The 20,660-nt window shown below is 41.1% G+C and overlaps 1 protein-coding gene across 1 annotated transcript in view; it reads left to right on the plus strand.

Moving 5' to 3' along the window:
• Positions 1 to 20,660, plus strand: part of nphp4 (nephronophthisis 4) — a 195,970-nt gene that overhangs the window by 111,098 nt on the left and 64,212 nt on the right. Inside the window, exons 12-15 of the mRNA XM_080470227.1 lie at positions 2,223 to 2,360; positions 11,214 to 11,368; positions 13,898 to 14,089; positions 18,903 to 19,090. Coding sequence (XP_080326353.1) covers positions 2,223 to 2,360; positions 11,214 to 11,368; positions 13,898 to 14,089; positions 18,903 to 19,090 — 673 coding nt within the window. The remainder of the gene's footprint in view (positions 1 to 2,222; positions 2,361 to 11,213; positions 11,369 to 13,897; positions 14,090 to 18,902; positions 19,091 to 20,660) is intronic.

The raw sequence follows: 20,660 nt of genomic DNA on the forward strand, positions 1-20,660 counted from the left end.
TAGCATGCTATGAACAATTGATTTAATTTGATTTTATGCCGCTCCCTGCACGCACGCAGTGCATGCAGAACGGGGCTGAGCTGGTTACCTCGCAGAGTTATCAGCGGTCTGCACACTGTCATCCACACTGCGGCTTGTCACGTGTGCGTGACAGAAGCCCGTCGACACCACGGTTTTCTGATCACTGCCAAAAATCAGTGAGTGTTTGTCTCCGACAGATCAGTGAGTGAGTGAGTGTCCTCTTTTCATCGCTCAGTATGGTTCAATACTGTGTCTTTATTTTCCCCCCGGAGAAATCGTTTGTTTTTGATGTTCATAGATTCAGTGAGTGCCAAAACCGACGGAAAGACACATTGGAATTACAGACAAACACTGGCCATGCAAACAGCAAAAGCTATAACTGATTTACCCAAATTAAAGATGAATGAATGTATTTACATAACCTCGCAATGACCTTACCAGTTTATCCACAGTGCGGTGTGTTCTACGTCTCCAGTTTGTTTGTGGTAGATCAGGACTCTGGTGCTAAGTTTGGTAAATAGCCACTGGCCTAGTTTATAAAAAAGGGCTACAACAGCAAAGAGTGCCTTATTTCCCTGAAGGCACCCAAGCCTTAGAACAGACCTAAATAAACTTCTTGTCTTGCCAGTGGAACATTTCCTAATCAGAAGCTACAACTCTTTGAAACTTTATCCGGCCGTGGGTAAAGCAGTATCTCAAAAAAGTAGTGCACTGTTTGAAAACCGATAGCATCCACATCCAATTACAGTTTCAGAAGTAGAATTGTTGAACTTTCCGTATAAAATATTGCAATGCTCTACAACAATTATTATTATCGATGATCAAAATGTCAGATCCAGTTTCTACACTGCATTTATCTACATTTGAGTGAATTGAAGCGTTCTCATGAATCGATCTGAACAAGTCCGCGGATGGAGATTCCTTGGGGCAGGCATGGATATGCCAGAGGTATAATGCGTGGCGAGTCAAGCATGGGCATGCCTGAGTGTTCCCCCATTATTAGCTAGATTAGCAGTAAGTGGCCCACCAAAAAAAAAAGACAGTCAGAGCTCCTTCACTTACTTTGCTGCCACCACTAATCGAAGAAAGATCAATGATCGCATTGCAAATGTTGAAGCTGGCCATCACATTAGCATACCGTGCATTTCAACAGCACTTATTCCATCACTAAGCCATTAAAAAGTCATGTTATAGTTCCCACTAACTGCTCTTAGCTTTTATCTTTCCTCCTCGTACTTCTCTGTGCTTTCGGTCGATGTTAACCCTTTCACTTGAGGCTGTTTTTTTGAGGTATCCAGTAGAGAAAAAAACAAAAAGAGAGGGATATTACTCAGGTGCTATCAGCGCCACAACTTAATGAACAATAACAATAATGGGCTCTGTTGATAATGATAGCAACTGGGTAGAATTTATAATGGAACAAGTTAAGTTTTCTTGGCCTGTGAGGGAAAAGTTAAGGTAAAACATGACTATTTCTTTCCTTTTTTCAACCAAAGAATAGATTACAAAGAATAGATTACAATAACGGTGAGTCTCCCCAAACCCGATAAGTGCTTTCCACATTCTAGTGACGTTAATGTGAGCCGATGTCCATACAGGAATTTAAATACAGAGAAAATACACAGAAATTAGAGTTAAATATTTGAATACAAGCTGTCTTAAATTACTGTTAGTGATCAATACAGGTAATGTGAGTATCAACAGTGTATTGTGTCTGTATTATAATTCAGTGGTGCTCTTCTCTTGATCTTAAACTTATTTGCTTTGAGTGGAAATGGAGTGGCCATGCTGTTCAGCGACTTTGGATCACATTTCATAAATCCCGCACTCGCAGTAATTGATATCTCTGTATGCCATGTCTGCATAATCCTTAAGACGACCATGGGAAGAAGAAAAAAAAAAAAAAACTACAACAGAAGCTTTGAAATCGTAAGGTACACTCTGTTTTGTTTCCTCTCAAGTCTTTAGAGGCAGGAGACAAACGGTATTGGATCCGACCTGCTGTGGGGTGACAACGTTAAAAGATGGTGGGTGGGGGAACGGGTGGAGTGAGAGGGACTTATGAGCGGCAAAGCAGTGTAATGGGCTGTTGTTGTCATCTGAGACAGCACATGTGTCTCCCCGGCGTGAAGTATATTCCTGAGCCCTGTTGTTCATAATCATAATAATAACAGCGAGTCATTTGCATTGTTTCTCTGCAGCTCTCGCTGTCTCAGCTGGCAGCTACTTCACGCTACCCGACCATCAGCCACTCCAGCTCGGCGTTGCCGTGGCAACAGTCATTTCCTTCTCTGCTCCATCCTTCCCCGTTGGCATCGGCCCACCAGCTGTCACATGTCGTAAGATTTCCACCCCCGTACACACACACACACACACACACACACACACACACACACACACACACACACACACACACACACACACACACACACACACACACACACACACACACACACACACACACACACACGCATATATAGCCCTCCGTTCGTACATCACGTATGTGTTTGAGGAAAGACTCGTGGATGCATTTACAAGGTTTATATTTCTTATATCACTAAAACACTACATGGTACCTCAGACTTCATACATTTCAGAGGATATGCAGACAGTTATTCTCCAGAGTTCATTACGTTCACCTTTATGTCTCTCACCGCCCAACTTATACAGGTGGAGACGCACGCACGCACGCACGCATGCACACACACGAAACCCCTTAACTGAACTCCAACCCACCTCACTCTTTGTCTTTGGTGCTGCTGGAGGTGCTGGAGCTGCTGGAACTGCTCCTTTTCATCTTTATAATCAAAAGAAACATTATTCTTTTACTTGGCTTTTCAAATCTTTCCACACAGACTGCTTCATTTTCTTAAACTGTCCCGTGTCCTGCACAGTCTCACATTTAACCCCCCTGGAACAATATATTTTAAGATGCTTTTGTTCTGACTCCTGCATTAATGATTTTCACAATTAGCTGCTTCATTTCTGTATCAGAATTCAGCTGCATGGATCATTACCAGAGCCCCTTCCAGAGAAAACATTGCCCCCTGTCCTCCTGCAGCAACACAGGCTCAGTGTTAAATACCATATTGATTTCAAGATTTTTGCGTCTCACTTTCGAGGCTCTTTATAACACAGAACCTCTGTATCTCTTCTGATCTCATTCTACACACCCTCTCTTCTCATCCTCCTCCTCCTCACACCTCCTGCCCGGCTGACTATGATGGGGTTTAAAGACTTCAGCCCTCCTGCCCCTCGCCTGTGGAACTCTCTCCCTTGAGATGTCATTGACATTGACTTTCTCACTCCCCCTTTAAATCCTGCTTCAAAATTCAAAATGCACATTTTTCAAATTGGCTTCTTCCATCTGATCCAGGTTGCACTTCACTTTGACACCTAATTCAATATTTTTACTGAACTGCTAATAATGAGCAGATCCCACCCCAAAAATATTGACTTTGTGAGATTATCAAACTTTCAATCTTCTCTGAAATTGCTTGGAATATTACAGTGATGTTATCGGGCCATAATACAATTTAGATCATTAAAAAGGCCTGGTTATCATAAGGGAGACAAATAACATAACAGTTATCTCATCCACAAATTCATAAAGGTGACACCAGAACTGCCAGATTAGTTGCAAACGACTGGAACCTGGCTGAGGACTGACAGGTGGAATGTGTCTAATATATTGCTGGTGTCTTTGCTCCTGAAGTGTGTCAACATGGCCGGATCTAAAGAGAGCTCATAGGCCATCACGAGAAAGGTTTGTGGATGTCTTTGAGCCTGGCAGGAGATTCTACAAAATCTCCAAGTGATTAAAAATAAGTTACCCTGCTGTGAGGAAAATGATCTGCATGCGGTGCTGATTACAAACAGGTGCTTGTGTGTCCCATACTGTCGGACCCTGTAAATTCACCAAAAACAAACACTGCAGGGAATTCAGACAAAATTGTGTTTCCAACAACCTAACGATCTAATAACTATGATAGCTATTATTGACGAGTTGAAAAAGAGATTGCACAAGTTTGTTCTGCTTTGGAGGCGTGCAATCTTTAGCTCATTGGTTTTTAAAGGGTGGGCATGGGGGCATCTGATGGTCAAGGCGCATGATTCTTTTCAAATGATAAAATGGGCTTTGGTGCAAGAACTATGCCTTCAAAAGCAGTTAAAGACCTACCTTCAAATTTCAATTTAATTCACGTATTGGGTCAATATGTGTTATAATTTTGCCAAAAACATTGATTAGTCTGGCTTTAAACCAAAAACTTCTACCTGACATGAGATAAGTTACCAAAATCAATATAACATGTACATTCTATTGTCTTTGTTTGACAAAACTATTAGATTTTCAGTGGTTAGTGTTCCAAACCTGTCAAAAAAAAACCTGTAGATGCACTTATTGGTGCACATGATTGTCTTTCTTTGACGTTTGATTTATTTGATCTGTATACAGGAATATCTGTTGGATATTTTTTGTTTGAAAAATGTTCTTCAACACTGTGGTTCTTTACTTCTTTTGTTTGGAGCCCCGTGAGATGATTTCATTGGAAAATTACTACTTTGTTCATATCTCTGTTTTACCAAAACATTACAGAGAAGCCAAATGCTGATTAATGTCCCATCTCTCACCGACATGTCTTCAAACGGGGTCTTCAAACTGACAGCAACTGGGAGTTTACAAGTTCTGTTTTACAAGTAAAGACGGAAAACCTTTGTTGCGTGTTGTGTGTCCGTCCACACAATAACAGTGCTTGAGGCCGCTGAAAACACAACTTTTTGAAAATGGCTGTAGAAGCAACCCAACTTCATCATCTGTCCATACGAATGTCTGTGTACTCGCCATTGTTAATGTTTATAGCGTGTTGGGCTTTGCGTGCACGTGTTTCAACACGTTTCAGTTTCAACTCATGGCCCAACATGCTAAACTCCATCATTTTCAGCATTTCTGCAGTTTCCATGTAAACAGACATTTTCTTCTAAATGTTGCGGAAATGGAAAAACAAAAACAAAAACAATTGCATTTTTACTTGAAACGCTGTCGTGTGAAAGTGGCCTTGGATTGTGAAAAAACACTTGAGAGACAACTCGAGAGAGCAATGCCTCAACCACCCATGTGATCTCTGGTGTCTTCCCAAAATGGCTCCCAACCTCAGGTTCTAAACCCCAGGTTGGGAGCCATCCAGGATTCTGATCCACGTCTGCATTTTTCTGTCCAATCTAAGGCCTTAGGGCGCACAACCAATTAAAATTGAGTTGATTAGCTATTACCCACTACAGTAATTTTGTGAAAAAAAAAAAAGGTTTTATTGATTCCTTTACACATCTTTGTCTGAATTCATCCACACACTTCTCATTGAATGAGCAGAGTGGAAATTATGTCTGAGAAAAATATCTGACAGGCTTTAATTGCTAAAAAGCTTCATGCATCTCAACAAAGTTGTGTGGTTGCAGCCGGGGGATATGCTGTAGCAGAAACGAGGAAGTCAGCTATACTGTGCTGATTTCAATATCTCTGCTGAATAATTTCCTGAAAATGTGCCGGGGCAACCTGTTCCCCACAGTTGTAGGTGTTTGCTGCAGAAAATTGGCTTGCAGAGTCATTTCGCCTTTGCAGGCTGCCTTGTCTTTGCTAAATTAGACCGTGTTCACCCACAAACATGCATATATTTGGGACTCATCAGAAACAGTGGCAGCATCTCTCAGAATTGCGTAGAAATCATCGTTCTATAATCCGAGGTTTAACCCTGCCTGTTTCTCTGCTTATCAAAGTCAGTTTGCGCATTCATATATAATATATACTACGTCTTTTTGATGTGGAAAGGCGGGCTATAAAATGCTGATGTTTTACAAGTACAGGCGTGTGTTTGACTGCGTGTAAATCATTGCATTTCAATTATGAGCTGAAACTGATGCCACACACTGTTTCCTTTAAATGGAGGAGGATTTATTTATTTATTTTAATTCCACATGCTTTTGCTGGAGTTGTGGCTCCATTACAGTTCAAAAATACTAATCTAATACATAGCTTATGGAAACAAACTACAGGTCTATTTCAGCTTAATTTGGGTTTGTTCTACCTGTAAACATGAAGTTTTTAGATAAGTGTTTTTTCCATAAAGTCTTTAAATAAATCCAATGCAACGGGATGAAAAGCAGGGTTAATCCGTTACCTTGGTGATAGCTCTTATGAAAGTTGCGACTGTTCTGTGCATCTCTGAGTTTTTTTTCTTTTCAAAGAGAAATTCTTTTTGGCATTTTGTGTTTGTTCTCCTCACTGCATGAATCAGCTCAACTATAATTAGCTGTGGAAGTGTATTTTCTTTTTGGTGAGTCAATCCTATCTTTTTGTTATGTGTATGCAAACACAAGTAAAGATGAAGATACATAGCTCTAAGTTAAAAGTAACTGGTGACTAAATTCCCTTTAGGTGTTCGCGTGTTCGCGCGCGCGTGTGTGTGTGTGTGTGTGTGTGTGTGTGTGTGTGTGTGTGTGTGTGTGTGTGTGTGTGTGTGTGTGTGTGTGTGTGTGTGTGTGTGTGTGTGTGTGTGTGTGTGTGTGTGTGTGTGTGTGTGTGTGTGTGTGTGTGTGTGTGTGTTTGACTGGAGACACTCAGGATGTACACCGTGTCCCTTAGGCCCGGTTTACACGACAGTTCCCTTTAGACAGCAACGTTTTGAAAACAATATCTGTTGACACAGAAATGGCAGAAACACTGAAAACATTGTAGTTTTCATTTGGGGCCACTAGTGGGTTACATTTCTGATGTGAGTCTGGGTCTGTGAGGCTGTGATAGCTGAGTGTATCAGCCCGGATGCATTTCTTCAAGCCATTTCCTTCAACATCTCCTAGGGTATCCCAAAGTGTTCCCACACCAGATGGGGTATAAATCCCCACTGTCTCCTCTCATTGGCCATGCCTGAAATACCTTCCCCTCGGTTCACGCTTATCAAATGTTCAGACTGCTTCAATGTAAAGGGAGCAGTCTGGTCTGTAGTGGTGCTTGAAGCCCCATGATGAACTGTTGATTGGGACAGTCCCCTGCACTCCAGACAGCCGCAAGTCTGTCAAACTGTGGATTTTCAAGTTCTTATTGTAACTGTAGTCCAGCCTGAGATATTTTTCCCATTGCTTAGATAGTACATTTTATGTGCATACAGTCATACAAATTGTTTATATCTGTATTTTTAGTTTTCAATATTGAGTTTCTTATCACATTAGATAGTAGATAATGTTTCAGATCTGTCCTCACCATTCTGCATGCTTTGACACCTCAGCACAGCCAGGAAGGACTTTGCTCATATTCTTACCAGACACCAGTAGCTTTAATATTTCCTGCTTGAAATCCATATAGTTTAAGCTATGAATCATCGTGCAGGAATAATCCGGGAAATGTGGATAAGGCTTACTGGAGATAAAAATACAATCAGATACACAATATTTCTCAAAAAAGGCACAATTCAATTTGGTTTTTGAAAGACCCACTTATATACTGCTGTCGGGGGAAAAAAAGAACAAATTATCTGTTGCATATCTGTCTGTGACTGCAGTGGTCGGTGATGGTTCAGAGAATGTATCTTTGAAAATTCCATATAGTCTGCTTCCTTTATACCCTGGACAGTTAATTTAGTAAGGGCGTTGCATCCTACCCAACTGTACCATAGTACTTAATGGTATCCCTTATTCTAATATAATATATTATCAGATACCATAGTGCATATACGAGAGTAATGCATACTATACCGTCATGTACCATAGCATATATTTATCCATCCATTTTCCATACAGCTACATCCAGTTTGTGGGGCTCAAGCAGATCCCAGTTAATTAAAGCTACAGGCAGGATACACCCTGGATAGGTTTATCACAGAACAAACACATAAAGAAACAGACAACCACAAGCACTCACATTCACATCTAAGTCAATAAATAAATTGTTTCCACTGATTGTGCAACAACAGTTTTGGAAGTCACTGAAAGCAGCACTTTTCACAAATGGCTTCCATAGTGTAAAGTTTTGTCTCTGTGTAAACAGGGAAAACATACTTCTTTTTTTTGTTTGTTTTTTGAAAAGCACAATACTGGTAATGTGCAGTCAATAGTTGTTTTTTTTTCTACGAAAGATACCAGAGAGATGCCGGTTTGAATTTTACCTGCTTCTCCCAAATGATGTACATTCACTCCACCATCCTCTCACTCACATGTGGAGACATTTTTTTACATACACCAAATTCTGAGTGGCTCTTATCCCATGAAGATGGAAGCTATAAAGAAACTTGAAAGTGTACAGCATACTCTTCTCGGCACGCATGCTTGGGTGGTTTTATTGCAAAAACACAGCATTAACTAGTGGTCTGACATGCAAGCGCCATTGATTTTAGCATCTCAGGCATTTTTGAGTTGTATGAGCTGTATATCTGCACGTGAAAGTAAAACAAAACACATCCAGTCCATAATTGTCATGTACACTCAGCCTTAGCCTTAAATGCATTTTTTGAACTGTGTGAGGAAACTTATGCCCACTCAGGAAGAAAAGCAATGTCCACACATAAAGGTCCAACCTGGACTTGAGCACGTGTCATATTATAATAAAGTGTACTTTGCTATGCTCAACTGGCTGTAGAACATCATAGTATGACATAGCACAGGCCAGAAGTGCATGTCGTACAGTGTCACGTCTTCCCTGGTTTATAATTGCTGTATGTCTGGCAGTGGATTTGGCATGAACTCACATTAGATAAATCAAATGCTCCTAATGCAGTTGGTGATGAATCAGTGAGTTTACTTGTTCAGTTCAAAGAGCTTCATTTTGTCATTCTCTTTTAATATTTAAAGTGAGCTTGAATGACATTGTTCTTACATATATTGAATCACTCCACCAGCTCATCCACTACATCCGAGAAATGATTTTTCAAGCCTCCATTTGTCCTTTTAACCCCACAACCTGAACACACCTGCCTATAAAAGTCCCTCATATGTCATCAGGCAGCTTAAGGCTTGATGGCAACAGGGTCACATACAGTTTGAAGCCATTACTTTACAGCTTCTAAATGTGTTAAAGCTTTTAGATCATGCCTGGGCATCTACTTAGGTTATTATACCGTCGACCATTTGATCAGCGGAGGAGAGTGCATGTAGGAGTCGTACATGCGTTGTTGATGTATACATGTAGCGGCACGCATTGACTTTGGTTGAGGTTATTAACAGTATGTTTGATGGAAAGCTCAATAATCTGTAGCCATGCATGTCCCCTAATAGACCTACTCAACCATGCACACATCTACAAAGACCACAGAAAAAAAAAATATCACCATTAACACTGCTTAGCTAATTTTCTGTGCTAATACCCCTCCAGCTGTGTGTCTGTCAATGACAATAAAGGGAGTATGAATGTTTACCACACAACATTTAGAGATGTTGTACTGATTCACAGGCATTCACTGTGTTATTTTTGTCAGAATCTAGAATATTTAGAAGCATTACACTATTAAATAGGAATAAAATCGGTTACTAAATTGCAAACAAAATACATGCACAAACAATATCTTGTTGACTTTTAAGCTTTATCTTATCTAATGTATTCATATTATCTTTTACTATTAAAGTGATTGAGTGCTTTGCAGAAAATTCATTTTCAGCACCTCACTATGTATCGTTGACTGAAAATGAGATATCCTACTATGAGTGATATTACCTGGGAAACAAAGTACTGAGAGATGGACAAACACATTGCCATTTATCGTGTTTTTTATGGAAAACACGATGAAACGCATGCCATCACAATACTCCGTCCCATTTACTGTGATGTGTCTTCTTTTTTTTTTTTTTTTTTACTATTGCCCATGTTTTATGTAAAAGCATGTACTGGAAGTCAGGTGAAACTGAGTGCAAGCAGGCCACTAGAGCTGACTGCTTGCAACAAATACAATGTTAGATGGAAAAAAAAAAAACTTTTTTTTTTTTCTGGCTGCAAATGATACACTATGTATCTCTACTGATGCATCTCTTTAAAATCTACCCTGCATTTTCTGCTCCTCTTAGCTTGAAAAATTGCTTTGGCATTTGGCACAGCCTACCACTTTCTTTGGTGATGCATTGTGTTCATCTCGGGTGTATTTATGGAGCCTCCCAGTAAGACGTGTCATACCTTCGAGGTGCAGGCAGGAAACACATGTAAACAACACAGATTAGCAAAAGTAAACACCAGCACTGAAGAAACGTTATGCAGAAGAATTAACACTAAATCCAAATGACAGATGTCACATTTTAAGATGCATATAGACATACTGTTAGTTTTTGGTTTTCAAAACAGCCTAGAGACTTGTAGTGAGTGATTAATGTGGTGAAGTCACTCCTTCTGCCTCAGACATCCTGTGGTTCTCTCCAAATGTCAAATTAACCAAAAAACAGAACAGCTTAGCATAGTGACTGCGATTCACACGTCATCCGGCTCATTTACAGACTAATCAGTTCCTTGTGGCCAATTCAAAATAAATCATAATCAGGAAAAGTAACCTCACATAGCTTTTGAGATCTGATTCATATGCTGATGTACTGACCACAAATAAAAGTGCTGACGAAGCTGAGGTCGGCGGATTGATGTAAAAGGCTTTTTAGTACCTTGTAACTCAAAGTTCTTCAGAACCAAGGCGGACGCTCATAAGGACAAAGTGAGCCAGGCTAAGCTTTTTATGTCCCTCATGACATATGGCTGCTGTGTATTAAAGATATGTATTCCTCCTCTGAGTGTGGGGTTGGAGCAGTCAGCGTATTAAGCAATTTTCAGAATGCGTTGTGACAAATCCACCACGAGCTTTCACTGTTATTGCCACGTTGCTTTAATCTGAGCCCCCATAACACATTTTTACTGTGGATGTAATTTCCATGCATCAGGCTTTCGGTTGTGTCTCGTAAAGTCAGTTTTTTGGATTCCTTCCTGCCTATGACAGTGTACTGATTTGATGTTGCCACACTTTTGTGTGATCAATTTGTACCGACACAAATCGACTATATGCTATTTTGTATGATTGAAGGCTGTGCAGTCTTTTTAGTAATTCGTCATAACAAATGAAACAAACAGCATGTATATAAAATGTGATGCACTTCTATTATACAATAATCCAACTAATTGTCATTCATTTGATTGTGTGTTGATCCGTTCTTCATACTATTGGCATTTCATTGTGTTTCAGGCCTGCTCACCGGTGAGCAACATTGCCCACCTGGAGATGGACCTCAATCGTGAAGATGAGTCACGTCTGACTCAGGATGAAGGAGACCAACTCCAGGAGCTGCCGTTTACCCCGGTCCATGCCCCGGTCATCACTCTGAAGATGAATGTGCCATGGTTAGACCCTGAGTATTCTTTTGTTGGACGTGGGAGATGATCTGCCAGCGAATCTTGTCTTGTCAGATCATTTGCATATTTCTGCTCAAAACATTTCAATGTAGAGACGTGTGGTACATGTTTGATTGACATTTTCGGTGCCCAATCATGCTGAATGTAAGTAAGCCACCCCCTGTAGTTTAAACCTATATCTGAAGCCTGCACAGCTGTTGGTGCAGACGGGACACCGATGAAGTCGCAAATGAATTTTCTATCGGATCCGAATGAGAAAACACCCTCAAGTGTAGAATGAGTCACTGAACTCCCTTTTACAGGAGGACAAACTCATTTTTCCAATACTAATAGTTTTTCTATGTATTTTGTCACAGTTCAAGAGAGCGATGAGCAATTTGAACATAAGCACAAGATAAAATCCGGGGAAATATACCTAAGATCTTTAAAGGTGCAATCAGTAGCGTAAGAAAGTGTAAAAAAAAAAAAAGATGTTGTAGGATGCTTTTATTGCAAAATTGCCCCATAATATAACCCGGACGCTTTATCTAATTGTGTTGCCTTTACTCGGAATGTAACAGAGACTGGCCTCGATAAAAACGTTTTGACCATTATTTCCTTAAGCATGTAATTTTGGACCGTTTCTTTGTTCGCTCTCCACTTTGCCTTTGAATCATCGTCATTACTCACGTTAATGCTAGTCATTTGCACTGGCCTTAAATCCAAAAAGTGGGACTAGTTTGCTCTTAGCAGCCCAACGAAAACACAGATCGGAGGTCTATCATAAAATGAACGGCAATTTAAAAAGCCAGTTACATCTCAAACCACCAGCCATACCCACTTCTAATATTTAGTTTATAGAGCCATTAGCTGAATTGGAATAAAATCAAAATAGGTGGTTTAAAGTTTAAAGAGTGTTTTGGATATGCTTTTGCGTTACTTTAAATAATCTTTTTGTGTGGTATTTTAATCTACTTGGGGTATCTTGTGTGAGCATTGGTGTAGTCTTGTATTTCCACAACACTTCACTGTCTTGCCATCTCCAGTACAGAAGGTTATCGATTGGCTCGCTAATTGGCAACATGTGTCTGTCTGGTAGCGTAACACGGCTCCTCGTAAAAGGCGAATTCAGCTCAGAGCCAATTTAAAGGAATCATTTTGTCACTTTGGGTAATGGTAAAATGTTTGTTAGTGGAAAAAATCATTATCAGATAAAGCTGTACGTCAGTGGTTTTGACTGTGATTCACTGGATCAGGAAAAAAAACAACAAAAAACCATAGAATTTACAAGCATAATGTCCCAGGAAATGTAGCCAGGTCTGTTGAGTCGGGACGCCAAATGTGAAAGTATGCTCTGCAAATAAATACACAAATGGGCAGAAAAAAACTCAGAAACGAGGCGTTGTATTAGTGCAGAAAGTCTGTCAATAAGCAGCTGGCGCTCAAACGGTTTTCCCAATCCCAGAGTTTGGATCCAGACATGATGCTGTTCAGTTCAGTGAGCTGAAACATCTCTGCCTCGTCACTCGGAGCCAAAACATCCTCTTGACTGTTTTCAGTGCGGGATGACCCAGTTCTTTGAGAAGAACAAACGGAGTCTAAAGACATTTAATTGCGGTTACTGGGCATATCTCATCGAGCACCTTTTTGAAATAAAAACGATGGCTTGAATATTAATCCACCGAGGCAAAATAAAGATGCAACTTCGAGCCGTGGGGGGAGAGAGGGGGAAAGCATGAAATTGATGCAACGGCCGAGGAAAACCGGACTGGCTCCCTGCTTCATTGTTGTTACCTTCATTAGATTGATCATGGCTGCCTTCTTTTACAAAATGTGAAACTTCGGGGTTCAACCGCTAACCAAGTGGACACGGGCAGTGTTGCGATAAGCCCCAGCACTATCGCTCATTTTCCTATGCCTGCACTTTAACCAGCCATCTGTGCACTGTGTTTACCATACCCAGAGTGCTTGGTGTCAGCGTTGAAATTATAAGTTATGAATGTTACCACAGTCGCAGAAAAACAGGTGGCCACTATGATTAGAGATAACTGCCAATTATGCTGGAAGATCCTGCGGGAGCGCTTTGGCACTCGCTCCCCCTCCCCTGTAAGTATTGTCACCGTGCCGCCGCTTGACGGATATTGCCGACATCCTTATGCTGTCTCATCATTGTTTCGCCACGTTTTGGTTAAGTCCAGCCGGATATTGAGATTCAGGTTTACTTTAACAGGATGAAGCGACTCAATAGACATATTTCCACAAAGATAAGCATCTTGTGTCAAGATGGAACTCATCCAAGATAAACAAAGCTGGGTCTGAGATGATAAAACAGCCCTGCATCGCACTGGGATCCAAACATTTTTTCTGCCTCATTTACAGCCACAAATCACCCGAGTGAGGCCACTGCGGCGGAGACTGAACACACTGCCTCCTGCTGCTTGTAAAAGCATCAAGAACACATTTTTTTAGGAGTCTTTAAAGTTGGCAAATGATCGATGTGCAAATCTGAAGGTTTCCGTTACTTTGCCCCTTCCCCAGTTCCAGCTCAGTCAGCTCCAGGAGCTCGCTCGCTCAACTCTTCTCCGCTGGCTTCCCTGACATCGTGGACAGCAGTGGGCAGGTGGCAGATGCTTTGGACACCACAGAACCTGTGCTCTTCGATCCCAAGCGAGAGGAGGCCGACCTTCAACAGGGGAACTTGCTGGTGTTCCAGTTCCTTGCATTTACCAGGTGAGTGGTGCAGCACTGTCACATGCACTGCTATACAGTGTATTCACATTTGGCTTGACAGGATGTCCTTGTACACAAAGAAACATGGCTGTTACACCCTCCATTAATATTTCCACAATTACAATGATTTGAGCTTCTGGGAATGTCAGAATCGCTGTGTTTTAGGTGAGAGAGAGCATTCATTGATTTGACTGCAGCTTGCCAACATCTGTCTGTATACTGAGCCCCTGGCAATTCATCTGTATGGAGAAATAGATACTTGTCCTTTAGGCGTTTTGGTTGACGGCCAAGGACTTTACCTCAATGTCTTCAGAGCTCTCTCTCTCTCTCTCTCTGATTTCAATGCACATATCTCAGGCATGAAGACCTGCCAGTCATTCTCTGCACGCATGTCAAGCACACGCAGCCTTGCACACACACACACACACACACACACACACACATTTGCGGAGCGACGCATTTCCTGTCAGCACGGCGTCCCATCCCAAAAACCCCGGGAGCAGACATCCCCTCTGTCAGGGGTTGACAGCAGAGGGGGGGCTGCTGAAGGATGGATAGAAAAAAAAAACCTCACCTCTCTTTGTGTCCCTCTATCTTGTCGTCAGCTCTGCCAGCAGACTCCCCGTTTAGAGACATGTGACACAGGTCAAAAGAGGTACATGTGCTTTCATTAACAATTAAGTCTTGTACGTTGAAAGCAGAAAACTATACAGCAGTGGCACATAGAAGTAACAGCAAAACTTACTCCTGTGGCACCCTGAAAACCAAAATATGGCACTATTTTGATCCTTGTATGGCTCCCAAGTTTCTCTGCCAGAAAAAGTACCCACGGTCCTTGAATCGATACATTGGAAACTTCACCTTCCTTGCTGTCCTCGGTATGTGGTTTGATAATGGTGCTTTCAGTGACGTCGGCGTTGTTTGAATACCAGGGACCCTTAAGCGCAGGCAAGTGGAGGAAGGAAGTGGCAGGAAAGAGGCTCCGCAGCAGCAACAACAAGCACTTCAAATCTTATTACAGCCCAAAAAGCATTTCAGAAATTATTGGTGCTGCAGCTATCTTCCACTTACTTTTTATTGTGGTTTTTTTTTTGGGGGGGGGGGGGGGGGGGGGGGGGGGGGGGCAATGAAATGTCAGATATTCATAAAAAGTTTTGCCTCGTGATTTCCCAGAGCCCACAAAAAGGGACTGTAGATCCCGTTCAACCAAAGCAACTTTAACGTTTAAGTGTTTTTCCTTCTCTGGTGATTGCAGTACGATTGTGTACAATTGGATAGAAGCATAAATGAATAAATGAATCAAAAGGGAATATAATTGAAGCCTTTAATGATGTGATCTTTTCTTGTCCATTAAGGTTGAAGCAACACCTACCCGTTCCTCCCTTCAGAGCGAGGAGAAACATTTTATGATGACATTATCTTAAAGACCTATGAGCAATACAACACCTATAGACGTACAAAAAGGTTAAGTATCATCTCGCTGTGAAGGGAGAACAGTCAGAAGGGGAAGGATGTATCTCCTGATATGGTTTGATTAAAGAAGCCACTGAACAGTTCAGTCTATTAATTTGAAGTTTTCCCTCTTATTTGGGGGGCTGCAGTGCTTCCTATTCTTGCTTCACAGCAAGATAAAATGTTCCTGGCTCGAGTTTGGGGTCGAGGGTGTTTTCTCCGTGGAAGTTTCCTGCCTCTCCTGTAACTCTGGTTTCCTCCGACAGTCCAAAATCTTGTGTTTAAGCTTAATAAGTGACTTGATTTGTCCGTAGATGTGGATTTGAGCATGACTGGTTGTCTCTACCTCTGTGTTTGCGACGTGTTGGACTGGACACTTATCTAGGTTCTATGCTGCCTTCACCCGTTGTCTGTTGAGATTATCTCCAGCAGCTCTTGACCCAGGTTTGGATGAAGTTATGGAGATGAATGGATTAAGAGGGAGAATTGTACCATAAAAAGCCCCCGCAGCTCTTCTTCTGGACATTTTTTTTGCATTTGGTCTTGTTTAGCCAGTGAACAGAATATGATTTGTCTCAACCTATGTTGTGAATCAGGCTGTTCTTATCTAAATTCTGTAAACCTTTAACACTAAAATGTGCTTACTAACATGATTCAACTTTAAGAAATTCATACCAAAGGATCTCTGTTCTGAAAAAAATTGTCTTTCCAATTTTTATTCTCTTGAAAGCTTAATTCTCTTGATGAAACTCTTAATTGTGAAACTATTTTCTCAGGCTGTATCTATAAAGAAAGATCAGATTTGTAATATTTCACTGCCAGACATCAGATGTAAAATGTAAAGTCCATTTTTAGATTTCACACTTGAGGTGCAGTTTCCTGGCCAAGACCAAAGATGAAAAAAAGAAAGAAAGCTTTGCTCTCTAGTCTTCTTAATGTTGAGTTGATGCTGTGAATATACTTCTGCAACAATGCGTGTTATGCTAAACGCAAACCTTTGCATATTGGCTAAAAAGTCCTGCTGACTAATGTCTCTGTTAACCTTAATGATATGCAAAGATGGTGTCGCTACGGCTTCCCGGCGCACTGTTTTAGAGGAGCAGTCTACTGAAGCAACGCTGCAGATATGAATAAAGTCTGAATTGGTTTAATCGATGTGTGTATCGATTATTCATCTAGATTCCTGCTCAAACATGTCAACAGCCTATGTATGAGATCATTAAGTCAGCTGCAGGGTTTTCCATGTTGTGCAGATCAGCCCTATGCTAGATGTTGGGATCTCCGCCCGTCCTCTGTTTCTCGGGGTCTTCTGTCTCGGCAGTTCACTCACAGGCAGGTTCAGATAGCAGCGTTCACCCCTCCTTTAATAAAAAGTTCAGCTTATGAGTGAGGATGGAAAAGTTTGTGTAAGTTAGGTGTGTAAGTAGAATCAGTTTCTTAATTATTTGAATCTCACAAATGTCCAAATCACATCAAGCGACTTTGAACATCTTGAAAATGTATGTTGGAACTGCCGTTTAGTTTGAACCCAAATCAAAATCGAATTCTTCTTTGCACTCGAACTGAGCGAAATTTGGACTTTAATAACCCTGCTATGTAGGGAGATTTTAAAAAAGCAAATATTTAAAGCCTGGAGATGGGATGAAAACAGTATCACCCAATCAACAAAACAGATGTTTTTATGCACATTGTTTTCTAATGTCTGTGTTTGTGTTGTGACAGTATTACAACTAATTTCATCCCTCAGGTGCTTTTCTTTTTTTCAAGCCCATCTATGGCCAAGTTGAAATGCAATTTGAAACCACACGCTTGAGCATAAATTATGTATTCGTGTGGCTCGCTGCGGACTGTGGTTGAGGGTGTGTTTCTTCGTAATTATGACAAACAGGTATGGCAGACGCCGGCTCAGGCAGTGGCAGCAGTAGCACTTAGGTAAGCGGGGAGCCCGTGGATACACAGTGTAATTTCTACCTCTCACCCGGGCGCCATAATTATCAATCTTGTGTGTTTACAGAATGAATATTAATGCCAGCTCTTCTTTGAAGACGGAGCAGGCAGCATCTATAACAGTGGAAAACCACAGTGTGTGATTGACTGGGAGGTCACATGCAGTTCCTATTAGATTTCAGTTTGAAATCACCGGCTTTAAGAATCTGTCCGTCGTGGTAGGGGGGGCGACTCCCTACACTCCCTGCTTGTTTTTGAAAGCTTTATTTTCCTTTTTTTTTTTTTTTTTTTAGCTCTTTATGATTGAATACTTGATAGCTGATCACTAATCTATTCATCAATTCGAGACAGAAAAAAATTGCGCATTGTGGAGCTCGCTCATTATTTTGGCTCTGAAATTGAGTGTTTCCAGGCTCGCTGGGGTTTTTTTTTGTCGGCCAGCAGCAGTTTTGAAGTGTGGGATTAGAAATGTGTATGTGTGTGTGAAGTCACACTAAGAGGGTGGTATTTATGTGGAAAGCAATACACAGCACCAGGAGGTTCTCATATCCGCATAGACTGCTGCTTTAAAAAAAAAAAAAAAAGAAAAGAAAGGAAATACATTTTTGTTCATGAATAACTTAAAATTCAGCTGCATTTACACTTTAAAAAAAACATGAATATGAATTACTTTCATACGCAGATCTCTTGGAAACTTGTTATACTGCTCTTAACTTTTAGGAGGAAGACAAACTCCCTGAATATAATGAATCGACCGTGTAATGTTGACTTGGTAACTTCTCAATGAAGGTCTGATTTGTCGCCACTTTGTTTGCTGTGATTTGCCCCATGAGTTGTAACCCTCCTCATGCTTAGTGGGCTTTCACTTTGAAGTAGCTATAAAACTGAATTGCTGCTTCCGACGTGAAAGAAAGGGCCAATTAATTTCTTTGTTCCTTTCTGGAATTATCTGAGCTGGTAATTTATCACCTGAAATGTGATTTATTTCTCCAAGTGCTATGATGACATTTTCCAACCGTTACTTTTCCAATATACATGCCTCTTTACTCCCTGCATTGATTTTGAAATGAAGATATTGCAACTATTCAGCACGTCATAATCAGGGTAATGAATCAGTCACCTTTATTTATATGCTATCTTGTCTTGTTACCCACACATACATTCATTGATCTTCTGTAGAATTGTATCTTATTCGGGGTCACAGGGTGCTGGAGCAGATTCCAGTCCATCACAGGACAAACACAGAGAGACAATCACACACTCTCATATTGACAACAAGGTTCAATTTAAGCGTCACCTATTCATTTCAAATGTATGTTTTTGAGTATTTGCATTAAAGTATTATGATTGGAATTGCCCAAAGCGGTCAGTAGTTCTCCTTGTTATTCATCGTCATCTCCCGTCTTTGTTACAGAATACCAACACCAGGTGCCGGTCCTGATTGGCCTGACAACATCTACGTCACGTTCCAGTTCTATCGTTTCCCGCCGGTCACGTCGCAGCAGCTCAAGCTGCTCAAGAGTGAAAAGGTCCAACAGAGAGCAGGGCAGCCTCTTCCCTGCATCCTGGCCACACACAATAACGATGGCACCATTAACACAGGTAAGGATTTCCCACCGCACAAGATTTCTTTACTCTAATGGGACCAACTTGTTGAGTTCTTTTCACAGTATGATTAGGCGATGTGGGGGTGGCCTGGAGGTTAGAGCTGCAAGCATAAAACTTAGGCCCCAAACACAAAAACGTTTTCACTCAATACATTGTTGCGTAAACCGGGTCTAAAAGATTATAGCTTGAACCCCCCTCACCCCAAATCCCATCGAGGGCTGCATCAACAAGATGACCAAGCATAAAACGTGTGTCAAGTCAAACGTAAGGACTATGAACCCCTGAGTGGACACGCCAATAGTCAAATAATAGTCCTCTTATTTCCGACAGTGAGAAAGAATAAATCCGTAAGAAACTTTTGTGCAATAAAGAAAAGTCTACACTTGTTTGTAAGACTTTTCCGTTGATTGCAAACGGCTGGAGCTGTGTATTCGATACCGACTATGGGTACGAGCTGGGCTGTGATTTCTTTCAGTGCTCTGCAGGTTAAGGTTGTAGCGTCTCTTCATACACACTGCAAGCGCATTCCATGATGCTCCTCCATGTTCTCCATGATGCCGAAGCACTTCTCTTTCAATCAGCCGAGCGGGCGCTGATTGATGTCAAGTCTATTCATGTAGCAACTAATGAAATGGAAGAGATATTACAGCTTCTGACAGAGTGTGATATTGAACACACTAACAGCCCCCTCCTCTTACTCCTACGCCTACCCATATCCTTCATTTCCCAGACACTCACACTCCTGTCTGACACTGTCAATATTTCCACATCTCTCAGTCTATATCATCCAGTGTGTACAAAGGAACTCCTACATCAAGACAAATCTGTATGGAAATACTGTGGCTGGGAGCTTTACCACCTATATACAGACAACAGTGCTGAGCTACAGGTATGGATGGGTGGTGATAAGCATTTTTGGCTCATGGAGGCAAGAGTTTGCATGTTCACCTTCAGCATGGATGTGTATTCTCCAATTAGGAATTACGCTTCGAGGTTATCATTTTACAAGTTTTTTGTCCTTTGCAGCTTTGCACAATGAACAAAGTAAATTCTGAAGTGCTGTTTATGTGCAGATCAATTGTTTCTATTCTCTAAAGAAGTCACTGTGGGCTGGCTGGCCAACAAAACACAAAACTGAATTGATTTCCCCCAAAAAGTGTTATCAGTGAAATCTGATAGAAATCCCAAACCAAATAAACAGTTAGCTGAACTTGTATTAGTGAAACGAGCAGTTGAACACATTTGCGCCTTATCCAGTACACCCAGGGGTTTTATTGCTACGGCCATATAGTTGTCCCTATAGGGCCTGTTGTTAGCCAGTGTCTGCATTTATGACTCTCCTCTGCTCATTCTTCTCTCACATTTTAGTATTTCCCAGATTAAAATACCGAATAACAGCTTACTTATTGTGGTAACACAATCAACTTAACGGCTTTATAAGGAGTGTCTTTCTCAGTGTTGTTTGCAGTTTGTTAAAGCTGCTAAAAAAGTATTTGTAATGTAAAAGTCCTACACCTAATGGCATGGTGTTGTAGTGGTTGGCACTGTCATTGGAGGCCTTTCT

Source organism: Lipophrys pholis (genome assembly GCF_963383615.2).
Source record: "Lipophrys pholis genome assembly, chromosome: 8".
Taxonomy (NCBI): domain Eukaryota; kingdom Metazoa; phylum Chordata; class Actinopteri; order Blenniiformes; family Blenniidae; genus Lipophrys; species Lipophrys pholis.